General features: G+C 32.9%; 1 protein-coding gene across 12 annotated transcripts in view; it reads right to left on the bottom strand.

Moving 5' to 3' along the window:
* The window catches only part of LOC143225590 (USP6 N-terminal-like protein), an 84,944-nt gene extending 67,307 nt beyond the window's left edge, over nt 1–17,637 (bottom strand). For 3 of the 12 annotated variants that reach the window (XM_076455299.1, XM_076455294.1, XM_076455297.1), the window contains exon 1: nt 17,443–17,628. Coding sequence is in view for 1 of the 12 variants with exons in the window: in XM_076455291.1 (XP_076311406.1) it covers nt 17,473–17,530 (58 nt within the window). In the remaining 11 variants the exon portion in view is untranslated. Of the gene's footprint in view, nt 1–4,208; nt 4,259–17,438 lie in introns of all 12 variants that reach the window. The other 9 variants (XM_076455305.1, XM_076455304.1, XM_076455306.1 and 6 more) reach the window with 7 other exon arrangements.
* Between the last annotated feature and the right edge of the window lie 6,084 nt (nt 17,638–23,721).

Raw genomic sequence — 23,721 nt, 5'->3', positions numbered from 1 at the left:
ACAAATAATATGATAGTTACTTTTTTGTAACTTAAATAAACAAGCATAAAAAGTTATCTAATTTTTTTATTTGGAAATGAAACACTAGTTTCAGAAATTGTTAACAAAAATTTACATCAAACACGCACAAGTGCACATCTCATAAATGTTTGAGTTAACCTGAAATAAACTGACTTTGCATAGTCATTTGTACATACCAAGAACTTTTGTCTTATTTATTAGCCTTTATAGCATATTTCATCATTATCCTCACACACAGTGTACAGAAGAACAATCTTTATCAACAATGCCAACATCAAATTATTCCTGTGTAATCACTGTTTGAAAAATAATCTTATCTGTTTCAGTTTTGTCACTTGATTTACTATACATACTAGAAGCAAAATCATCCTTGTCACAATCTCCATAATAACTTTTCATCACCAACAGAATAAATCCAATTTCATTGTACATGTCTGACTTCCATTTCTTTCTGCACATTTTTTTTAGACATGTTAGATATATTTGTATCAAATTTATTTTCCTTCTTTTTGCCATAATCTTTTGTTTCTTTTCTTCATGCTTTTATACAAATTCATTTGCTTTCCACTGATGCATGCTTGTACGAGTAGGTAAGGTGACTGAAATCTGCCTCAACAACACTATTATTATGCCCTATGCAAAGCACTATTTCAACCAGGATACACACATTCTTAAATTCTTTACTTCTAAGCAGAAGCACTAGCCCCTGGAGGTCTTTATTTTGACTCCATTCATGTGGTACTTAATCATTCTGTCAAATTCTTTCATGCTTACTTTTATCAAAATTGTTCATTTTTAATGTTTCATAAAAATGCTCTGCAAGTAAATTTAAGCACCCAATTTCAATGGTGGTGCTACTCCAGTTTCCTGGTTCTATTGAAAACATACTTTTCACTGTGTGTATCTGATAGCACAAAATATTTTTATCAAACTGCATAGACAAAACAGAAGATGCATCCCATTCATCTTTGTGCAAACAACATTATGACAGAAAAGAAAATTATTTCACCCTTTTTTTCTTTTTGTAAGAGTTCATGGAATTTAGAATTCAGCTCATACTGCTCTCTATTTACATTTGGCAAGGAAATCAATTCCCTGTTATTTGAGTAAGAATTAACTAATTAATCAGTAAATGTTTTACTCCACATTTTATGTGCAAAACAAATCATATACTATGCACTTCATGAAAATTAAAATGCTGCACAACAAATGCACTGACAGTTGTTTCAAAGTGCTTTCTGAACTTTTCAAATAATTTAAATAGGTAATATATAGTTGTAATGAAGTTTTTCACATCGACAAAAGATTGAGAGACAGTATTTTTCAACAACACTTCAGCTCTATAGGAAGTGTAATGAATGCATCGAAGCCATAGGTGATTGTCATTTTTCAGATAGGTTAGCAATCCATTGTAAACTCCAGCATTAACAGAGAATCCATCAGCTATAGCTAAAACTAGCAGGTAAAGGTACTTCTCTAATGGATTTAAAGCCTTTTCATAACCTTTAAATACCTAATCAATGCTTGTTTTTAGACTACTTACATTTGCATTACCAAAGCCATCAATATCCTATAAGGCAACACAAAAATAAACACAGCTTAATTAATCTAATACAAATCAGTTATTTTTGAAAACCAGTTTTTCTTGCCCGAGTTACACAATTGAGTACTGCAAAAGATACTGCTGAACATAAAATCACTGCTAGCTTTTATGACTGGCTTCTGCAGTAACATTAATATATCCTTTCACTCTATTGCCATTATCACATTTTGAAATAAGTTGTACCCCATTCTGTTTTTGTATTTTAACTGGCCTTGAATATCAACAGAAGTTGTCTATCCACAGCAAGCAAGTTGTTTTAAGAAGCAATCTGTATACCTCCTTATCTTGTGTATGCAGAGCTATGTTTTCCAAAGTTAAGAAATGCTGGAAGCAGAAGGACCCCCACTAAGAAAACAACTGGTGCTAGAAAAAGTCTTCTCTTCATTTTCAAGCAATATTACAAAGTATAAACATATAAACCTTGCATAACATACAATGCAATTAAAATAATTTAACACACACAGTAAAGCTTGAATTAATAAAACAAATGAACTGTAAAAGATAATCCTAGTGACTGATAACAGAAATTTACCAAAAACGACATATAGGCCTAACAGTTGATTAAAAAATCAATGAACAAATATTATTGTACATAAAAACATTTGTTTAAATTGGTACTTAAATAAAAAAAAGCTACAAAATCAGCTCTTTAATTAGCTAGTATGTGATCAGTTAATACAAATTTAAGAAATAATCAAATCTAAATTCAAAAGTATCTTGAAAATCAGAACTAAACATGAATCTCATCATGTTAAGCCTTGGACAATAAATTATAAATGCATATGAAGTGGATAACAATTTTAATGTTAAACTAAACCTATTTGAGCCACTGAATGCACTGAACAAAATACCAACTGTTTTTACTCCAGGTCAATGCTTCAAATTGCATATAAACATAGGCCTATGCAGGCAACATAATAGTATACTGACTGTGAAATGTAGGTAGTTAATGATACAGGCTATACTCATAATGACAAACAATGAAATGATACTATTGCAAGTTTAAGTAATGAGTATAAACACAAGATATATACATACCTAAATCACTGTGTTGTGTTGTTGAATTTAAATGGTGAATGTACTTTGTTATGAAGTCAGTGCCATATATATATATAATATATACACACACACACGTGTTTGCCCATTTCATTTAGTTTTGCATTTTCTTGTCATGTTTAGAGCTAAATTTATTTAAACTTTTTGTAACAATGCTTCTCACTAGGGTGTCATTTAAAGAACAAAATCCAACTTGTCCACCAATATTTTTTTTCCTAATGTTGAGAACAAAACAGTTATATTGGCTAAAGCAAACCAGAAGTAAACTATGATGATCTTCATTCAGTATGATAGACCTTACAGCCTTGTTTCACATAGAAAATCAAAGTAGTTCATTAAGTGCAATTATGTTACAACCAAACTTATTATGCTGTTTTTACTGTTCTGAATTTACCAATAATTAATAAAAAATTATTATTTAAATGTAACACACTGATTTAATTTCTCAGTTACAAATATTGGATGTGTAAATAATATAATATATTTCAGAAATATCATAATACTATGAGCATAATATTGCTAGTCTAAGCCAATTAAAAATAAAGCATTGGAGTCACAGCAGTCAATAGGATCACAAAGTTATCTAAGTTTTCATGTACAAACAAACACTAGCTGATTGCAAGAATATTGTGCATTGTGAAAGATTTGATAAGTGCTTTGATAAACCACTGCAAAACCATTTTTTATGGGTGCTTATGACAACTTGTGCTACAGCAACCACAAATATGTCAAGGTATGCAATAACAAAATAAAACAAGTATTTAATAAAAAAATATATTAACCAAATCTTTTGAAATGCTAAAATAACTAAACAAAAATAAATACATATTCTGACTACGTCGATCTATACTGATAATGGCATGATAACTTCCAAGTACTCTGAAATAGCAATCTTCACATTAATGTTACTGCATACCTAATCTACTGCAAATCATGAGTAAAGAACAGCAGCAACAAATGACATAATAAAAAACAACAACAACAAAAAGAAAACAGCATACAACAGATGTAAAAACGCTGTCTTCATGGAGCATTTTAAATAATGCTCAGAAGCATTAAATGTAAAAGCTTTACAACAATTATAAAATTGGTCAACACTGTTCTTTTCAAAGTTTAATAAAGAATTGTTGGCTGCATAGACATCTTGATTTTATCTTTATTATTAAGTACATTAGTCATGAATGTTGCACATAATATATACATTTGTTAACAAATTATAGTGATGTAAAATATTTAAGTAAGTGAAAAAGTGAGGTTTTTAAGGCCTAACTAAAGTGATTACAATAATTCATTACAGCCCCACCTCATGTCTTTCTTAATTAGACCATTACAAAGTTTAAGAGTATGAAAAAATTAATACTTTCATGTTTTTCTGCTACAAATCACTGGGCAAAAGTTCTTTGTTAGCTAGTCAGGCATGTAAGGTGACCAGAAATATACTTCCAATGTTAACATTAAAAAAAAGAAGCAATGGTATACAAGTTAGGAATATTAGAAATGAAAGTTAAGTGTGAGAATTTATACTAACCAAAAAATATTCCTCCATCGCTTGTGTGTTAAGAACTAGGAGGAAACACCCTAAAAAACATTGATTGTTACAAATAAACTGTGGAAATAAAGTACATATCAAGCATTTTAGATGGATTACAGTAATGTTACTCTTATCACTACTTAGACATTTCATGAATGTTTTGGAATGACCTATTTTGTTGTGTGTTCAACTCAACCTCAAAAGCATTATGTATGACAGCAAAATAGATACGAGTTACTATAATTAAAATGTTCTTTTAAAACAATAGATATTCACCAATAAAAACTCATAATAAAAAGTCTATAAAAGTCACATCCTTAATATTATTCCCTTTAATTTTTATAAACATAATACAAAAAATTAAAAAGGTAAAAAATGTCAACAAAAAACCTAACCTCAGAATACTTAAGAGACAGAAATTTTCCTTTAAACCAATACTGAGAAAGATATAAAATTAAAAAAAGTTTTCATATGAAGTTGTGAAAGCATTGCACTTTCATTACTTGGTACAAACTAAAATGTTTTCCTTCATCTCCTAAAAGATGCAATAGGTTTCTAAAAGTAACAGTAAGTAACCTAATTTTCAAAAAGTTCTGAAAGTTCTTCATTAAAAAACAAACAAACTTGTTTTGTAAACATGAATCTTGCAACTAACTTTAACCTAAAAATTTTCAACCTGAACAGTTCATTTTGAAGTACCAGAATGTTTCACTTGATTTTGTATGCAGTTGTGTTTTAATAAGCTCATTTCAGATGATTTTAGGAAATTTTATTATCACATGGTAAGCTTAATGACTAAAATGTACTTAAAACTATGAAGCACAATATGCCAGCTGAACTACAGTAGTATTTGTAAGTTGTTGATAGTGTGTGTGTGTGTGTGTGTGTGTGTTATTTCAGTACTGCAAGTTTTGAGTTTCTGCACCAATAAAGTGATAAAGTACTAGAGACACTTGATAAGTTAGCTAGTAAATGACTAATGTTATTTATTTGTAAATTTAAGTCTATAGCTTAGTTACTGTTAATAATATGAAACTTACTTAACTTTCCTTGGGAGAAATAAAATGGCTTCCTTGTATTAAGCGGACTGAACTTTGCAGTATTTTTTTAACAAACATTCAAAGTTATCCTAACTATTCATAGAAATTATTACAAAAAAATTCTTATTTTGTAAAACTACAAATGTTTCAGTGGATTTCTCGTATAAAACTAGAGAAGTATTTCATTCAAGAGATTTTTTTGTAAAACTAAAATTTTTTCCTACCACATAATTTTGCTTCTCTTTTACATGAAGCAAATAGAGTATACTTTTTAAGTGATTATTTTGTAATCTTTATAATAACTTATTTTGTTAAGTAACTGTGAAGATATCTTACTTATTTCATAACTCTAATCTACAAAATTAACTAACAAACACATACAAAATTTTAAACTATCAAAAATTAATTTTTTTATGAAATGTTACTGCAAAACACATCGTGTTCCAGTTTAATTATTAAAATAAAGACACTGAGATAAGGAAATGTGTCGGATACATGTCTAGAAAAATATGGAACATTTACCTCCTGTGTTTCAACAACATGCACTTGAAATATAGTTTTCTGCAAGTATGTTAAGGCTGTTTCCTTGAAAAGTTAAAAATATTAATTCAATGTATTTCTTTACAGAGTAAACAGACTGCAGTAGTAATGGAAGCTACTATTAGCTACCTCAAAATCCTTACAAGTTAAACTATCCTGGTTTCTGTCATAGAAGAATAATGTTATTAAAATTGCATAACAGTTCGTAATTAAATATTTTGTTTAATTAAAAACATTTATGTATAACACAAAATTTAGGAAAAGTAAGACAATTAGGACAAGCAAAAGTTAAATACTTTTTTATACATTTCAGTAAAAAGCAATCTTAATAATGGAAGAGCTTGACAGAGAGTTCATTACGTGATCACCAACCAACGAAACTGGAAACAAGCCATTTATTTACTGTCTATACAACATCAACAAATTATGTAAAACAGGTTACTGCAAGGTCTTACTGTTATTATTTTTAAGCATGACTGTACCAGAAAGAAATGTATGATGTAGGTGTGTAACTACCATTTACAAAACCTCTATACATGTAGCTCTAAAAAGGTTTTGAGTAAAACTTGGTGTAAAATCCAAATTACTTACAATATTTAAATGTATATATTTTATTTAATCCCTTTTAACAAATACTGTACTTTTTATATATTACTAATAAATTTTATTCTTGAACTTATAAAATAAATCAATATACATGAAAAACAAACACTAATAGTTTAACAAATAAATTTATTAACATATTTTTACTGCTACTCTTCTTTATATCCATCTGTTATTATATGCAGTACCAGAGCAAGATGACCATATGGCTCAGGCACATTGTGTTTTTAGGCCCAACTAGCCATATATGTTAAAACCAAATATTAACTTTTAAGGAACATTTTTGTGGACCCAATGTTTTTGTAGGCTCTAGGCACTGTGCCTAATAAATAATCTAGCCCCAATTACAGGTACAGTTTTTTTTCTCAGCAACAAATTTCTGGGTCAAATAGATGAAATGTGTAATTTTTGTTAACTAAGTAGAATCTACACAAGACTAGAAGCAAAACATAAATCTACATGGCTTGATCTTAGGAGTCCAGTTGATGTGGCTTTTTCTACACATAGTATGGCTGTAGTGGTTTCTATATCCTCACAATTAATCACTCTGTCCATGTCTTCTGAACATTCTCTGAGTGTACCTGGCCTCTAAGTAGAAATGTCTCTTTTTAGGACATTTATCATTTTTATTAGCAACATCAGTTAGTCTTTTTTCACCATTTTCTTTCTCTACAACTGGTATCCCTTCATCATCACATCAACAGCTGCTTCACTGTTACCTTACACTTAGAAATAAGTTTTGGATCTGCTGCTTCTGATATATATCCTCCATGACACTTACAATTTTGAAAAAAAATCTGCTAGTGGTCCTTTCAAATTATAGTTCTTAATGATCAATGGTATTCTATGAATCTCCACAGGTACTGTACGACAATAACACTGATCTCTAGTAAAGTTTTGTAAATACAAAATAAAAGATCTGACTACCAAAAAAAGAAAAGAAATGTAACTTTATATGCACCAGTATTTTTCAGTTTTTGGGTTGATGAACACCATGAATTTGTTTTGACAAATGTATGTGGGATTACAAGAAACCTTATATTTTTTAAAATGTAAACAACTGATAACTATGCTCTTACAGCCCTTCTGACTTTTTTAAAAATAACATTGAAGTTTTTTACTTATGCTGTTAATGCATACATTATGTATGTGTGTGTGTGTGTGTGTGTGTGTGTGTGTGTGTGTGTGTGTACGTGTAATTTTATTACATTGCAAGAATAGGAATAATTTCTATTACAAACTTCTGAAAACTTTTAATGCTCTTTTCACCACTCTTTAATACATAAAATGATTAAGACCTACTTGTAAGCCATCCTTGCTATTAGAGCCAAATCCAAAATTAGAAAAAAAAAGTTAAAAAAGGGGGAAAGTGTTCTTTGTGATAAATGGTTTATTACCACACTGCTCTCCCAAAACATTTTAGTATATACAAATTATTTCAAGTATCAATTGGAGTATGGGAGCACTATAATTTGTGAAGAAAAATATATAGAACATTTTAATAAGCTCTCTTATGTATAATTCTCACACACAAACTTAGACAAATATTTCTTTTCTCATTATTTTTTAAGCAGGCCACTTTTCAATTAAATTTAAAAATATTATTCTTAAACTTTTAAGATTCAAATGCAATGGTAAAAAAAAAAAAAAAAATTCAGGTCTGTCTTTTGTCTTCTGCAAGTCATTATCCAAAGGGACTTTTGTTTAATACAACAACTCATTAGCTAGGCTGACCAATGAAAGAGTAAACATTTTCTGGAATGCTAGTTGCATATGAGTGTGGTATTTTAAAAATTTCAACTTAAATGCCAAAAGCTGACAAAACATTTGAAATTACCAAAACTAAGTTCTTGCAATAAAAATCACTTTAATATTAAAAATTAACTTTTGTAACTTCATTCAATATTAAGAGAGTTGGTTAGTTGATTTGGTGTTTTATGGTGCAAAGCAACTAAACTATCTGTGCCAAACATACAGTAAAAAGTTAAAATTAAAGGAAAAGTATTAAAATTCATAAAAGGAAATTAAGGTAAAAGAGGGCAAAGTTTAACTTTTGAATTAAAAACATAAATAGCATTAAATCCAATTTTTACATCTGGTCTACAGCAGTAAGAGAAAAACTACAGTAATACAAGTTGTAAAGGACTTTCTGTAGCATAATTGTAATTATCATAACTCACCAGGATGACTAACAAGTAAGGTCAAAAATCAACATCAGTCACCTGAAGTTAGCCTTTCCAGTCCTGGTTTCGAGTTATTTGATGTTATGGCTATTTTCAAAAAATAATGTAATACAAGTTTTAAAAGATTTCTTGCAAAATTTTAATTATAACATGCCAGGATGACTATTGGGTAGTTCAAACAGCAGCATTAGTCACCTGAAGTTGGTGTTTCCAGTCCAGCTTTCGAGTTATTTGACATTACAGCCATTTTCTAATTTAAAATTGAACTAGATGAACTTTGATTCTCAGAAGGGAATCACATTAAAAAGTCTAACATATAAATTAAAAAACTTAAATAGCATTAAAAAGATTAACTGACCTTTAAAAAACTAAAAACGTTTCTAAGGTGGACAGTGTCACCATAACCAATAACACTGTCTAACGTTATGGATAAACCTTGGGACATAACATGTTTAAACTGGTGCTGTCGTTGAGAGTTATAATGATGGTAAGACAGTAAAATGTGCCTTATTGTAACTGGAGTATTGCACAGACAACACACTGGTGCATCATACCCAGATAAAAGAAAATGATGAGTTAAAAAATCTGTGACCAATTTGTAGTCCAGTTAGAATAACTTCTTTCTGATCCTTATGAAAGTAAGATGACCAAAGTCCAATAGGGGGTTTTAATTGGAAAAGCTTGTTTTCACGTTACTCACTTCAAGTCGACTCCCAACTGGTAGGAGCCGAGCCCTGAATACAGGACCATAGTCCATGTATGGAACAGGCACAGCAGTGACAGTGCCAGAGAAGACAGATGTGGCTGCGGTGTCGGCAAGCTCATTCCCACTAATACCAACATGGCCTGATATCCAGAAAAACTGGATAGAAGATGTTAAAGAGAAATGAGCCAGTCAGTTTTGAATATTGGCAAGAACAGGGTGTGAAATGAGGGAAAGCAATTCCAGGGCCAATAGAGAACTAAGCAAGTCAGTATAAATAGTGCAATTTGAGTACTGCTTAGCTTCTATGTAATCCAGGGCAAGAGAAATGGTGTACAGTTCAGCAGTAAACACAGAAGCTATAGAGGGGATTCTGCATGCAACCACCAAACCACAACAAACCATGGCAGAGCTCACGGATTCACATGATTTCAAACCATCTGTATAAATATGAATGGAGGGATGGTTCGAAAGATGTTCAGCAAATAACAATCAGGAATGTCTGCTTTTCTCAGATGACTTAAAGATAGGTCACATCCAATTGTGCCTGGATATGAAGGCCAAAATTCACAATGGCATGTTGTCTGTTCTGAAAAAGTATGGCCCACTGAGGAAGGTAAACAAACCCAGGTGGAATGTTTTTGTTAATTACCTCAACAGTAAGTTTTGAAGCATACAGTAAAGACAATTGCAAATGGCAGAGGTACAAAGAAGATTCATGACACTGTACATAAGCTTTGATGTGGGGAAGTGTGGAAAGCCCTGGTGTAGAGCCAAAGACCCTGATGATGAAAGGGGTCCAGCATCTTTAAGGCCAAAGTCATGGCAGAGCCAAAGACCAGTGATCCATAGTCTAGTTTTGATCGAATAAGAGCACGATATATCTTTAGCATAGAACATTAATATACTCCCCAAGTGGTGAAAGAGAGGACACGGAGGATGTTCAGTGGTCTTGTTCATTTGGCCCATAGCTGCTTGATGTGTGATATAAAGGTCAGCTTATGGTCAAAGATAAGCCCTAAAACTTTGTCTCAGGGAGCACAGGCATCACAACTTCACCGATATGGAGCTCAGGATCAGGATGAATACCCTGTTGGTGGCAAAAGTACATGCAAATTGTTTTAGAGAGAGAGAAGTTAAAGCCATTTGCTGTGTTCCACTTCAGTAAACGATAGTGGGCAGTCTGTAGCTGTTGCTCAATATACCTCACATTCAACAAATGACATGAGATAAGAAAGTTGTTGACATAGAGCTTGTTTGCAACAGTAAGAGGTAGTTGTCCAGTGATGGCATTATTCTTTATCCTGAAAAGTGTGACACTCAAAACACAATCCTGAGGGACTCCAAGTTCCTGTAAAAAAGAATGGGAAAGTTTTGAACCCACACAAACATGGAATCATCTGTCCATTAAAAATGAGCAAATAGTTATTAATCCATATAAACGGAGGTTTCACAAAATTCCATACCTCCATGTTGTATCATAAGTCTTCTCAATGTCAAAGAATATTAATACCAGATGTTGTCATTTGAGAAAGCTTCTCATATTGACATTTCAAGTCAAATCAGGTGGTCCATGGTGGAACGCTGTTGTCGGAACCCATACTGGGTGGGTGAGAGGAGATTGTTTGATTTGAGGAACCAAACGAGACGAGCATTAACCATCCTCTCTAAAGTTTTACAGAAACAGCTCATCAATGCAACTGGATGGTAGTTTGAAGGAATCTTGGGATCCTTCCCAGGCTTAGAGAAAGATAGGACAATAGCCTGGCACCAGGCATCAGGAAAAAAACATTCTCCTACTAGATCTGGTTAAAAACAATCAGAAGAGAGGCAAGAGATAGATGGTGCAACATTTCATAGTGTACATCATCAGGTATGACCGATGTACTGCCAGACCGATGAAACGCCAGTTCGAGTTCCACCAGTGTAAAGGGACGATTATAGTCATAGAGACAATCAGCTTGAAAGGAAAGAGTTGATTGCTCTGCCCGAGTCTTAATAGCTAAGAAGGTGGAGGAAGAAGTAGAAGTGCTAGATACCTGGCAAAAGCTTTTGCCAAGAGTATTGGCAAGAGCAATGAAAGAGAGCAAATTTGCTTGATTCAGTTTCCACCAGGGCATGTGGGTCAGGTGGCAGACCATGGCCAGTCTTTCTCAAAATTATAGGAAAATTATCATTGCCTTGTGGGTTATTGTCAAACCTCCATGAAAAGTGGGAGAATAGAGAAGTGGAGCAAACTTAGAGCTCAACAGCAGTAAAGGACAGACTAGGTGCATGAAAATAAGTACAAGGACCATTGTTGAAAAGAGAAGGGTTTTGATCAGAGAGCATATGCTTTACAGAGCAACCCATCTCATCAATATCAGCACTTCCCCAGAAGGGATGATGCCAATTGAAGTCCCCCAGGATTAAAAAGAGAAATGACAACTGTTCAATGAGAGCATCATGGTCTTTCCAGATGATAGGTATAGAGAACAAACAGTGATGGTATGACCCAAGGAAACATGGATGGCTATGGCAAAGGCAGGGTGGGCACATGCTGATCAACCAACAGTGCCAACCTTCTATGTACTTGTCCATGACACAGCCCACCATTTCTGTACAAAGAAAACTGCTGATAGGTGACTGTATCCTCAGGTTTCAGAAATGTTTTGTTTAAGGAAAGACATACAGGATGGCGGGAAGCAATTAGTGCTTTGATGCCATCCAGATTATAACATAAACCTCAACAGTTCCATTGTATCAAGGTGGCTATTTTTATTTATGTGTAGGCAAATTGGGTGGAGAGCCCTTCTGTTATGACCACATCTTTTTTTCTTTATTGTCTTTGTTCGAGGGAAGTCTGTTGACCTCAGAAGATCCTGCCCTGGGTCAATGTGGCAGGTATTTTTTGTTGGAAGATGATTCCAGTGAATGAGGATGTGAACAAATGATTGGTTTGTATTTTGGGGTGGAAGAAGATGTACCTGAGAAAATGGCAGTACCCAGAACCAAAGAAAGTGGATCTTGGGGTTTGGTGGAATGTATGTTAGGGACAGAGATGGGTGTACAAGTTGATTCATCAACTTTTTAACCATAGAGGTCAAAATACTTTTCATTTGGTTTGAGAACGATTCTTTTGGAGGCACAGAGAGATCCGTCTGTACTCCCACTGTAGTAGTGGAATGAAGTACAGCAGCATACGTCGGAGATGAAATGGTGGACAGCAACTAACGAGCCTCAGGGTAAGTAATGTGTTGAATTGTTTTCAAACATTGCACCTCTTTTTCTTCGAACCATTTAGGACAAGAACAAAAGTAGAACAGGTGAAAGTCATTGTAACTGATGCAATGAGGATCTGTTTCACACTCATAAGCATCGTGGTCCCTGCCACCACAATGAGCACACAAAGGAACCATGGCATGACATCTTTGAGTAACCGTACTACTGACACTGGAAACATCTGAGAGGGTCTGGAATGTATGGCCATATCTCGCAATTAAGATAGCCTGCCTTGATGGTGGCAGGTGGCTGTGATGATTTAAATGTCAGAACGAGGACACTGGTCGGCATCATAATTCCATATTTGCGAGAGGAGCTACACCTCACGCTGAAACTCCTTGGGTGGAGGAACCAGTGAGAATCTCAGACTTGGAGATGTTATTCAAATCCCTCTCAACAATAACTCTTCATGACGAATTCAAAGTAGCACGAGGCATAACCTCAACAGGTATATCCCCAATTACCTTTGAATGCAAGAGGAGTTCACCATGTTGAGATGTGGATGTTTCCACCAATATATTACCAGAGCAAAGCTTCTTTACTAATTTTGGAGAGCCAGCAAGTCTTTCTAGTCCCTTATGAATGAAAAAGGGAGACATCTGCTCTAAAGGTTCATCTGAAAGAGAATGTAGTATAAGAAAATGAGGTACAAGTGTTACAGATGTTAAATATTGCTGCTCAAAATCTTCAAAGATGTGATAGTTTACCTATAGACTATTTTTTCACTATTTTATTTAAGTTTTAACTTGGAGGATCCCTAATAAAAAAAGAATATTTCAGTGCCCACTGACCCCATCCACCATGAAACCCTGCAAGTGGATGCACTGCAATGCCAAACAAGGACACTGCAGCAATGCCAGGGTTTTCGTGAGCACTATACCCAAACACCAGCATCAAATACAACATCTACAACACCTGTTGAGAACATCCAACACTGATACTTGGTCGACCCTAGCCAAAGTGGACCAGCCAACTGACCCTAGAGGGTCCACCCCAAGGCTGCCCATCTACAGGAATTCAAGGCCAAAGTGGTGTGTTAGGGTTGGACCCCTCAACCACCAGCATCCTCTCCTCCCCTTCACAGGTTATCATGCATGGCCAACACATAGGTAGATGTTTAGATTCCAGAGGAGATAAACTGAAAGAATGGAACCTTCCCTGGGAGGTCCCCTCACCATATACAGGATTCCACATGGAGTGGTACTGAGAGAAAATTTAAGGTTTTGAGGATAAAATAATAGAAATTTGACTTCAATAGTTGTGACTCTTTACACTAGCTTTCATACTGATGAAATTAAATATTTCACTAACAACTTCAATTACTCTGATAATTTTAGCAAGTTAATGCTACAAATTATTAAATACAGAAGTTTCAAAATAAAAAAAAATTATTGCAGACTATTTATTTCAACTTCATATTGCACTTGTGAAATTTGGCCCATGTATTTCCAACAAATAAAAAGAATTCCAATGAAAGGTAACTTCAGCCCACAAACTGCAGACTTTATGTATTCAAACAATAAATATATAACAAATCTTATTAAGAAAGACTATAATAATGCTTAGCAACTCGGTCAAGCTTGTAAATATAGTGATGATACTTATTTCTAATTATCAAGGCTTTCTTGGAATAGATAAATAACTGGGTGGAAAATATATTTTGCATTTACAGGACATAGGAAATGAGGAAAGGAATGCAATAATAAAGTAAGATGTGTATTAAAGCTTTCCAGACTAGGAGGGTGTGATTAATATTTCCTGATGTTTTCTTTCTTATAGTAGAAATACTTAACCAAACTGTATGAAACTTAGCATCAAATCACTAAATACTTAAATAGTACCCAACTGTTGCTAAAAAGAGATTCATATAATCTGAATTAAGTTTTCTAATATGTTTCAGTGTTGCAACTTTCAAATTTTCAACATTTTGTCAAAATCTTCAATTTCTGCAGACAATCATAAGTTCTCACTTCAAACATTCACAAACCTTCATTCAAGAAAAGGTTACACTGAGAATATTTTTCATTAAGTTAGTGTTCAATTGTAACTTTTGCTTTTTTATTTTTTGAATTGACTTTTGTTTAAATGTAAGTGAAAATAAAAATTCAAAATGAAGTAGTGTTACTTACTTGTAATTTACTTCTAAATATTTCATCAACTGTAAAACGAGTTCTACAACGAATACTATTCAAAATTTACCACTCAGCATTTCAGTTTTATTCAAATTATATATCTTAATTCAAAGAAAACAAAATAACGTGTGTTGAGATAAAAGTTTTGTATAAAACCAATCCTATAGCTTATATAATTGAAAAGTTAATAGAATTTTATTTCATATTGTTAACTAAATCTTTTTCAAGATCAAACTTGATCAATCTAAATCATTTTTTTCTGGTTAGATTTGAAATTATTTTCTACTTGGAACAATATTTATATCATATTTATATTAATATATAGCACTAGTCAATTTGTAGGTGTTTTGTGCATACTTGCATGCAGTTCAAAATACAAGATTGGCATTTTTCCTTAAAATTAGCATACAATATATTGAAGGTCTTTGGGGTTGAATTGCAAGAAAATTAATAAAAATCACACATGCATTGACTTCTTATGGCTTAAAACTTCACAATAAATTGAAAAAAAAAATGTATTTCATTATTAGCAAAGTTAATTTAAGTACACTGATATTAGAGATATAAGAAATTCATTTATCACAAACTCATAGAATTTTTTTTTTTTAATTTCGAAATTCAATGACAGTAATTTGGTGTAAACTTTATAGCATCATTTAAAAATTGTGATGATCCAGTACCCACAAAGGAACAATGTCAGGCTGAAGTCAACAGAAAGTGTCATTCTTACTTTGCACTCATATTTGAGGTAATAGGTTTCTGCCATTAAAAGCTTGCCCATTTTATTTCAAATCTTGCCTCTTTTACAGTTTGCATCTCTTGAACATAATGTGCAGCAAGGGTTGGGCTGACAGAAACCATCGTAAAATACATTAATCCACTGTAGTGGAAATCGGGTAGCTTCCAGTAACCTCCGAGGTAGATTCAGTCTGCCTCATCCACTTGAAATCTCCCTAGGTAATTAAGGACTATTTCAAAAAGTGCTTTGCATACAGTGGCATGGAGCAAAATTTGATAGTGTTTGTGCTAGAAGTTATTTCTCAAATTATTTGTTCCTCTTCTTTCAAACTAAAATCATTCATGTCATCACCTTCCTCTGACAACCTGTTCTAAAGCATCATTTTGCCAAAAAGGAGAACACCAGCATCATCATTTATCTCTGAGGTTCTGTCCAGCTGTTGGAAGTAGTGCTTCAGTGGTAAATTAACAACACTACATTCTTGCTTTCTCCATAACTGAAAACAAGATTGGCATTTTCTACAATGTGGTCATTTAATATGGTTATGCAATTTTCCTTAAAGTGGAAGCAATGTATGGCCTCTTTTACATTCACATCTCTTGTGGACAATGGCATGTATCAGCTTACACTGAAAAATAACATCTTTCTAGTTAAAAACCTTCCTGTCCACAACTTTTCCTTTTTCTAATCCTCATTCTGTTTACATGAATAACTAAACTTAGTGTCATTTTACTGATTTTGTGGAGGTATCCCTTCAATTCCTTGCTTATGCAGTGGTCACAGTTAATATTATCCCAGGCAGAACCTTCAAATTGCTCATGTATGTTTTTAACTATGTTGGACCCATCAAAGACAACTGATAGCAGAAACATGGTTTGTTGCCCTCTCTACTGGTCCCAGCACCAAAAAACATGTAATGACTTGGTGGTGTATACCATGTAGTTTGGGATCGTGGTATCATCCATTTCTTCAATGTTGAAGTACATATCTATGGACTATGACTAAAACTTTCTATGTAGCTATATACCCAGCCACACATTTTGGAAAAAGACAGTTTTTGTACTACCTGATGGTTAGGGGTGGAGGAAGATGCAGGCTTTCACATCATCCAGAGAGTGTTGGTTTCAAATTCATTTTCATGTTAGAAATTAGTTATGAGACCAAGAAGAAATTCCTTAAAGTTTAAAGATCTTTCTCTGCAGCCAAATACTTAGTCATATGTTTAAAAGAGGGACAGTTTTCCTACTGATAGTTAGAGGGTTTGATCCTTTGTACGTATGGAATCATAACAATTTTTTAAATGATGTTGCAGCAATGGCACCAAAATATTGTTACTGAATTTATAAACTATGAATGTATTTGTGTACCATGATTACCAGGCACTTGAAATACAACTTCAATCACTAATTTCCACTTGCAATGAATATGTGAAAGCACAGCTAGATGTACAGCTCATTTGGCTCCAGTATACAACATAGAGTAACCAGAAACTTTTACCTTATTTATCTATCTGAAAATTTTGTGGACTTAAATAAGATCACTTGCCAGTGTCCTTCCCTTCTCAACAAAACATTAGAGATCATAACCTATCCTTGTACAAAAATCCTTCAATTTCTGGAAATATTTTAGTAGTCTACATCTAAATCCTTCCTAAGTCGACATCCTTTCTTAAATAAGAGAACAAAAATGTATACTTATTTCACACGAGACTTAACTACTAAACTGGTGATTTGTATAGAAATAACCTTTTGATTTGTGGGCAATATATCTATAAACGTTTTATTGTGTAAATAGAAGAAAAATATGCTAACATATCTCACTATTAATGTTTTTATTTGTAGTTTTCCAACTTAGTTTCGAATCACAACTCTTTTTTTTAAACTGCCTAATTTTTATGCCTTGCCTAAGCCTGCCCCGTGTAACCAACGGTTTAAACTTAGGTCCACACAATCAGTGAATGATTGATATATTTCTAAGTTTAGTTAGTAAAATGTCAGTATACACATAATAATTAATACAAGTATACCTACATGACCGAAATCAAAATTCAAACGTCCTACCTAACTGGCACATTATCGTCACACACAGCATACCTAAATATATTTCCTCAAATACCATCACATGAAAAACCTAACTTGCTTCTCAAGCTCTTAATTCTAAGCTATTAGTTACTAATATAGCCACTTCTCGTATCAATTCTTACGCACTAATCCAAACACCAAATTAGCGTGCACATTTATAAAAACAAGGGAATATATATATACATGTATCTATAATTTTTCATTCTTCGCTACTAGTTTTATATTACAACAGCATTTCTTATTCACGAAGAATAAATAATAAACTCACAGACATATATATATATATATATTTAAATCAAAAATTACTTTTGCTTCACGGTAATAAAATTCAAATAAGGCAACGTTTCTAGTTATAATATGTTTTGATATTCTAGCTCTGTCTGTAAAATCCCTAGGAAAATAGTTCTATTGACATAAGTCTTAAAGCAATTATAGTTTTTCTGCGATAAGCTTACACATTTACAACGATAAAATCCGAAATTCGATTCCCCGATTATTGTGTAACTTTGCGCTAAACAGGTGTTTCATTTTGTTATCAGATATATATTTTTAATGTTGTAACTTGTTTGTTAGTTGAAGTGCATGTGACATTAATATGTAATAAGTTTGTGTGAGTGACTTAGAAAATTCTAGATTTTGACGTCAAATTTTAAATATATTCGATAGTAGATTATAAATAAGTCACTGTAGAGTTGTTTCATATTGTTTCAGAAAGCAGATGTTTCTAACTTTTCGAGCAAATTAGTCAGTGTGTTTTCATTGCAGCTAAGGTATGTGAAAATATGCTAGTTATAGGGTATATTGAGTTATTTTGTTCAACTCTTAATCTGTTGATCACGAGGTCAAGTAATGAGGGTGAAGCATTACTTAAGATAATGGAATTATTAAAAGAAGATCCCGAGGAAAGAAAGAGAAAATTAAAGCAGACCAAAAGAAAACAGATAGTTAAAAAAAAAAAAAAACGAGAAGAATGGAATAGAAAATTAAAAGAGCAGGAAAAACAAGATAGAAAATTAAAAATGAACAAAAATTATTTACAGGAAACTGAAGGAAGAGCAATAGTCAAAAGGCAGGAATTTAAGGGAAGAGTTACAAGTAAGAGGAGTACTTTTAAGAAAGAATGTGAGTTTTCTTATAGCAAAGCTAATCGGGTTATCTGCTGTGTCCATCTAGGGTAACTGAACCCCTAACTTATCACTCTTACACCGAAAGACATTTACAAAATAACTCTGACTGAAGACAAGATTATTGAAACTGTTAGAGGTGTACAAAGATAAAATATTGTGGATAGGCTGTATGATGAGAATGAAGAAATATATATATACAAACATTGACGAAGTAAACAGCAAAATAGGAAAGGACACTGACAAAGTTCAATAAGTGAAGAAGAGAAAGACAAACGAGGTAGGAAAGAGTATCAGTGAAGTAGGAAAGAACCTTGTTGATAGAATAAAATATTCGAAAAATAAACTTTCAAATGCAAGGATTAAATCAACCTCACCCTTTTGTGCATTATCTTAAGAGCTCCAAATTAAAACACACCTATTAAATTTATGAAATAGGAAAACTTATTCACTTTACACCTATTACAATTATTGCTGTACCTATTTTACTGAAGGATCGTTTCGAACTGCTACAACCATGACATTACCAAGTACATTTCCAGAGTTTAGCTGGCCAGTTCAAACATCAACTAATAGAGAAAACGATGAACTGTAATGAAAAAGTATCACGAGAGTCATACTATTCCCATTTCGAAATCATATATAGAATAAATGGGTGGAATAGAGAACAACAAACATTTACTTTGCTGCACATTTTAAAGTACCAGTCTTAACTACATTCAGTAACTTTCCAGCTGAGAACCGTAACAACTATCCTGAGTGAAGTTATGAAAAGGGTACAGAGGAAACAAGAGGCCGTAAATTTACAGAAGATGTTATTCACGAAATGACGGATTGATTCGTACGTGATTAATTTATAGATGCCATAGCAGAGAAAGATATAAGGATCAGGCTGAAGCAAAGTAGGTGCATATCTTTAAAGGAAGCTCTTTATATTAATTTACAACAGTTGCAGATAAACCACTAATGGTGTCATTTAGAAGCCACAGGAATATTATATTTTATAGTATTGAAACCCGATTTCCCTTATTAGTAGCGCTGAAGAACTGAAGGCGTTAGTTAGACAACTAGTTAAACAGAATAGAGGAAATAAACCACAGGATAATAGAGGTTTTAAGTGTAACTTTAAGGACATGTTGCAGGAACTACAGACAAAATATAGTAAGAATAAAAACTTCTCCCACGAGAATGAGGTAATTATTATAGATATGGGAAACCTGACCATTGTGATCGAGACTGCAAAAAAATCAAATAAAAAACAAACAAGGAGAAAGAAATTTATATGCAAAAACGGCTCGTTTGGGTTGAGAAAATATTTTACATAGAAGAGCGAACAACGTTTCGACCTTCTTCGGTCATCGTCAGGTTTACAAAGAAAGAGGTAACTGACCGGAAGCTGACCACATGTTTGAAAGGGGTTGTGTAACTGAGTGTCGCAACGTAGAGGGCGGTATTAGATGTTTGAATATATAATTTTATTTATTTTATTATATTAATATAGGTATAAAGGCGTTCCTTTATATTGGTTTATGTTGGGTTTAAGTTGTTGTATAAGTAAGGCTTCTTTAAATTTGCGTTTGTTTATGTTTGTTTCTTTATTTATATTTGAGTGTTTTCTATGGTTATGTTGTGTTTATTTGACTTGTAGGCGAGAGTCGCCTACTAGAGAATGAAGAAATGAAGCAACTATGACAAAGCAAAGGTAACAATATCTTAAATATAAATTAAATAATCGAAATTTTAAAAATTACTATCATAAGATAAGGTAAAAATGTATGATATGCATGCATATCATGAAGAGCTAAAAATAATTGGTTGTAGTAATTAGGATTTAACGATCTATTATATGAACTCAGGCAATCTTCAACAGTTTTTAATTTGCATTTTTCGTATTTGATAATAAAGTTAACTATATGGGCTTCTTTAGTAGTATGATACAGTAAATTTATTTATTTTTGGAATATCTACAAACTAGAACTCTTCTACACTGTTATAATTTGTTTTAGGCCTACGTTTAAAACGATTCTAACTGCAGTTCACTAACATAAAGAATAAATGGGGTTGTACAAAGTACCACAATACATGTGATAACACAGATCCAAATACTTCGCTTAAATTCACTAGCTGATTCACTCTTTCAGCTAAAAACAATTTCCTTTCTTCTCAACCAACTATAAACGGCTTTACAATATTTATAACTATATTTTATTTATAATCTACCCTCGAATGTACTCTGTCCCACAGGAATATTTCAGTAATGCACGTATAATCTCTCACCACTGAAATATCCCTGTTTGGCTGATTACGATGTCAAATGCTGTCAGAGTAAAAAAGGTCATGAGATGACAACGCTCACTGAACAAACAAGGCGAGTACTCTTGCTTTTTTTCACTTCTACTTGGATTTCATCGTAATTACTTCTGTAATTAACAAATTGACTGAATTTTGAGTTGCTTGAAAAATAAACAGATTGGAAACACTTAAAAGTTAATGAAAATAATCTTTATTTAGACATAACAAAAAATAGCATGCATATCCGCATAGACAACAGAACAATTCCTTTACTTCTTGATCGTGTCTGCAGTTATTGCGGAGTTGCCTGTTTGATACTTGTCGAAAATTATTTTATCTGCAAACGCCACATCTAGTTGCAAATGTGGTTATATGTGCTGAAAATTTAATTTTACTTAACGTTAAAAGAAACAAGTATTTTATAAAAACATACTTATTCATTCCAAAAATACACTCTGCAGGTTTACAGAATAGCTCACACAAAAGAGGTAGTTATTTTTTTAAATACTAATTGCAACTGCAATTTTATAGATGGGGCCGGGCATGGCCAGGTGGGTTAAGACGTTCGACTCGTAATCTGAGAGTCGTGGGTTCGAATCCCGGTTGCACCAAACATGCTCTCCCTTTCAGCCGTGGGGGAGTTATAATGTTAGGTCAATCCCACTATTCGTTGGTAAAAGAGTAGCTCAAGAGTTGGTGGTGGGTGGTGATGACTAGCTGCCTTCGCTCTAGTCTTACACTGCTAAATTAGAGATGGCTAGCGCAGATAGTCCTCGTGTAGCTTTGCGCGAAGTTCAAAACAAACAATTTATAAATGGAAAACTTCATCTTTTTCTTTACATTAAAACAAAGTTCTATCACAACTCATTTATTCGTGAATAATAAATAAAACACCATATTCTATACAAGACTACAAATCAATATAAATCAATAAATAATAAATATCGAAACTGTTTTATTGAGGTTCTGAAAACAAGGCAGTAACATTCACTTTAAACTTCAAATATTTTCTTAACATGAGCATCCAGCTAAAGGTCATGCAATATTGTTTTTTTTTCTCTTTTAATCCTCAATGACTATGAATACATGGTTGTTTTTAATGATGACACGACTAACCTACTTAGTTTATTTACTTTTACTGCTTTTATAACGCAGCAGTGTTTAAGAACGGAAAATAAAAGATTCTATTAACTTCAGTGAATTAGAGACTGCAAGGTACTAAAAGGAAAACATGAAGAAGTGATACGTCATCAGTTGTTCAACAAAAATATATCAAGAAAAACTACATCAATGTTCATACGTTTGAGAAGTTCAACTGGACTTTATTCTCTCCACTCATGGTCAATTTCATTAACAGACCAGTCTGTTAGACTTATCATTTTTATCAATTTATAATCCCGGTAGACCTTTCAAAATGTTCATTAAGATACTTAGCTCTAAATTTTAAATATCATGATGTCCACAGTATTCGATCATCAAACTGCAATATCTAAGTTACTGCACATATTAACTTCTTTGTAGAATTGTATGGTTAATGATTTTATACTGGAGATTTCTTCATAGTTCGTATTTATATCACTTGTGTTCAGATCAGCAGCCAGATCAGGTGGTTAGGGCGCTCGACTCGTAATTTAAAGAATCGAATCCCCGTCGCATCAAACATGCTCGTCCTTTCAGCTGTGGGGGCATTATAGTGTGACGGTCAATCCCATTATTTGTTGGTAAAAAGTAGCCCAAGAGTTGGCGGTGGGTGGTGATGACTAGCTGCTTTCCCTCTAGTCTTACACTGCTAAATTAGAGATGGCTAGCGCAGATAGTCCTCGTGTAGCTTTGCGCGAAATTCAAACAAACAAGCTAAATACACTTGTTTTTATAGCATAAAAAAACAACAACAACTCGGTATTGTGAACGTTCACAAATTCTGCTTTTTAAAAGCAAATAAAAAACAAATAAATGTATTGCTTATTACATAAGATCGCGTCCCATAGTGGCACAGCGGCATGCCTGCGAACTTACAACACTAGAATCAGGTTTTCGATACCTGTTGTGGGCAGAACAAAGATAGCCCATTATGTATCTTTGTGCTTAATTATAAACAAATAAATATAAGATCGGCAGCTATTACTGCTTCTCTCAGTGCAGAACTAAAGGATCATTTATTACGTTAAATGTTTAAAACGTTTTAGTTGCTATCAACATCTATTAAATAATTTTAAACAAATTCCCATTCACTTTTAAATATCATTTAAATTTTTGGTCATTGAAAATTACAAGTAAGTAGATTCACGAAATTATGCTTTAGAGAAATCAGAAGACAAATTTACAGGAATTTAAGTTCTTAAGATATTTAATTTTAACACGTATTTATCTAACTTCTTTTGAGCCTAATTATCTGAAACTTTTTAAACTACATCAAATTAAGAATTAAAATAAAAATATTTTGTGTATTTAAGTAATAAATGATTGAGTTACTGTCCGGTCGTTGCCCAGTTGCTAGTATGACGGAATGTAGATATGAGGTTCCATGGTTCATGTCTCGTTGTCGTCGGGCTACTCTTTACCAACGAATAGTGGGATTGACCACATTATTTGCCTTTGACGGATTTATTACAATATATCTATTTTAATACTGATGTTTGTTTAAGTTAAATTTGTATTTGGAAATGTACGTAACTCATACTGTTAAATCTGTATTGCGAAATTCCCGTCTATTCATAAAATTGTAGGTTCTTGAGTGTAAGAATCAACAATATACGTGTATACTAGACATTAGTGTATCGTCAGTATTGTTGTGCAGGCTTAAATTTCTAGA

This window comes from Tachypleus tridentatus, chromosome 9, assembly GCF_004210375.1.
Source record: "Tachypleus tridentatus isolate NWPU-2018 chromosome 9, ASM421037v1, whole genome shotgun sequence".
NCBI classification, from domain to species: domain Eukaryota; kingdom Metazoa; phylum Arthropoda; class Merostomata; order Xiphosura; family Limulidae; genus Tachypleus; species Tachypleus tridentatus.
This window is presented reverse-complemented; position numbering and strand designations above follow the sequence as displayed.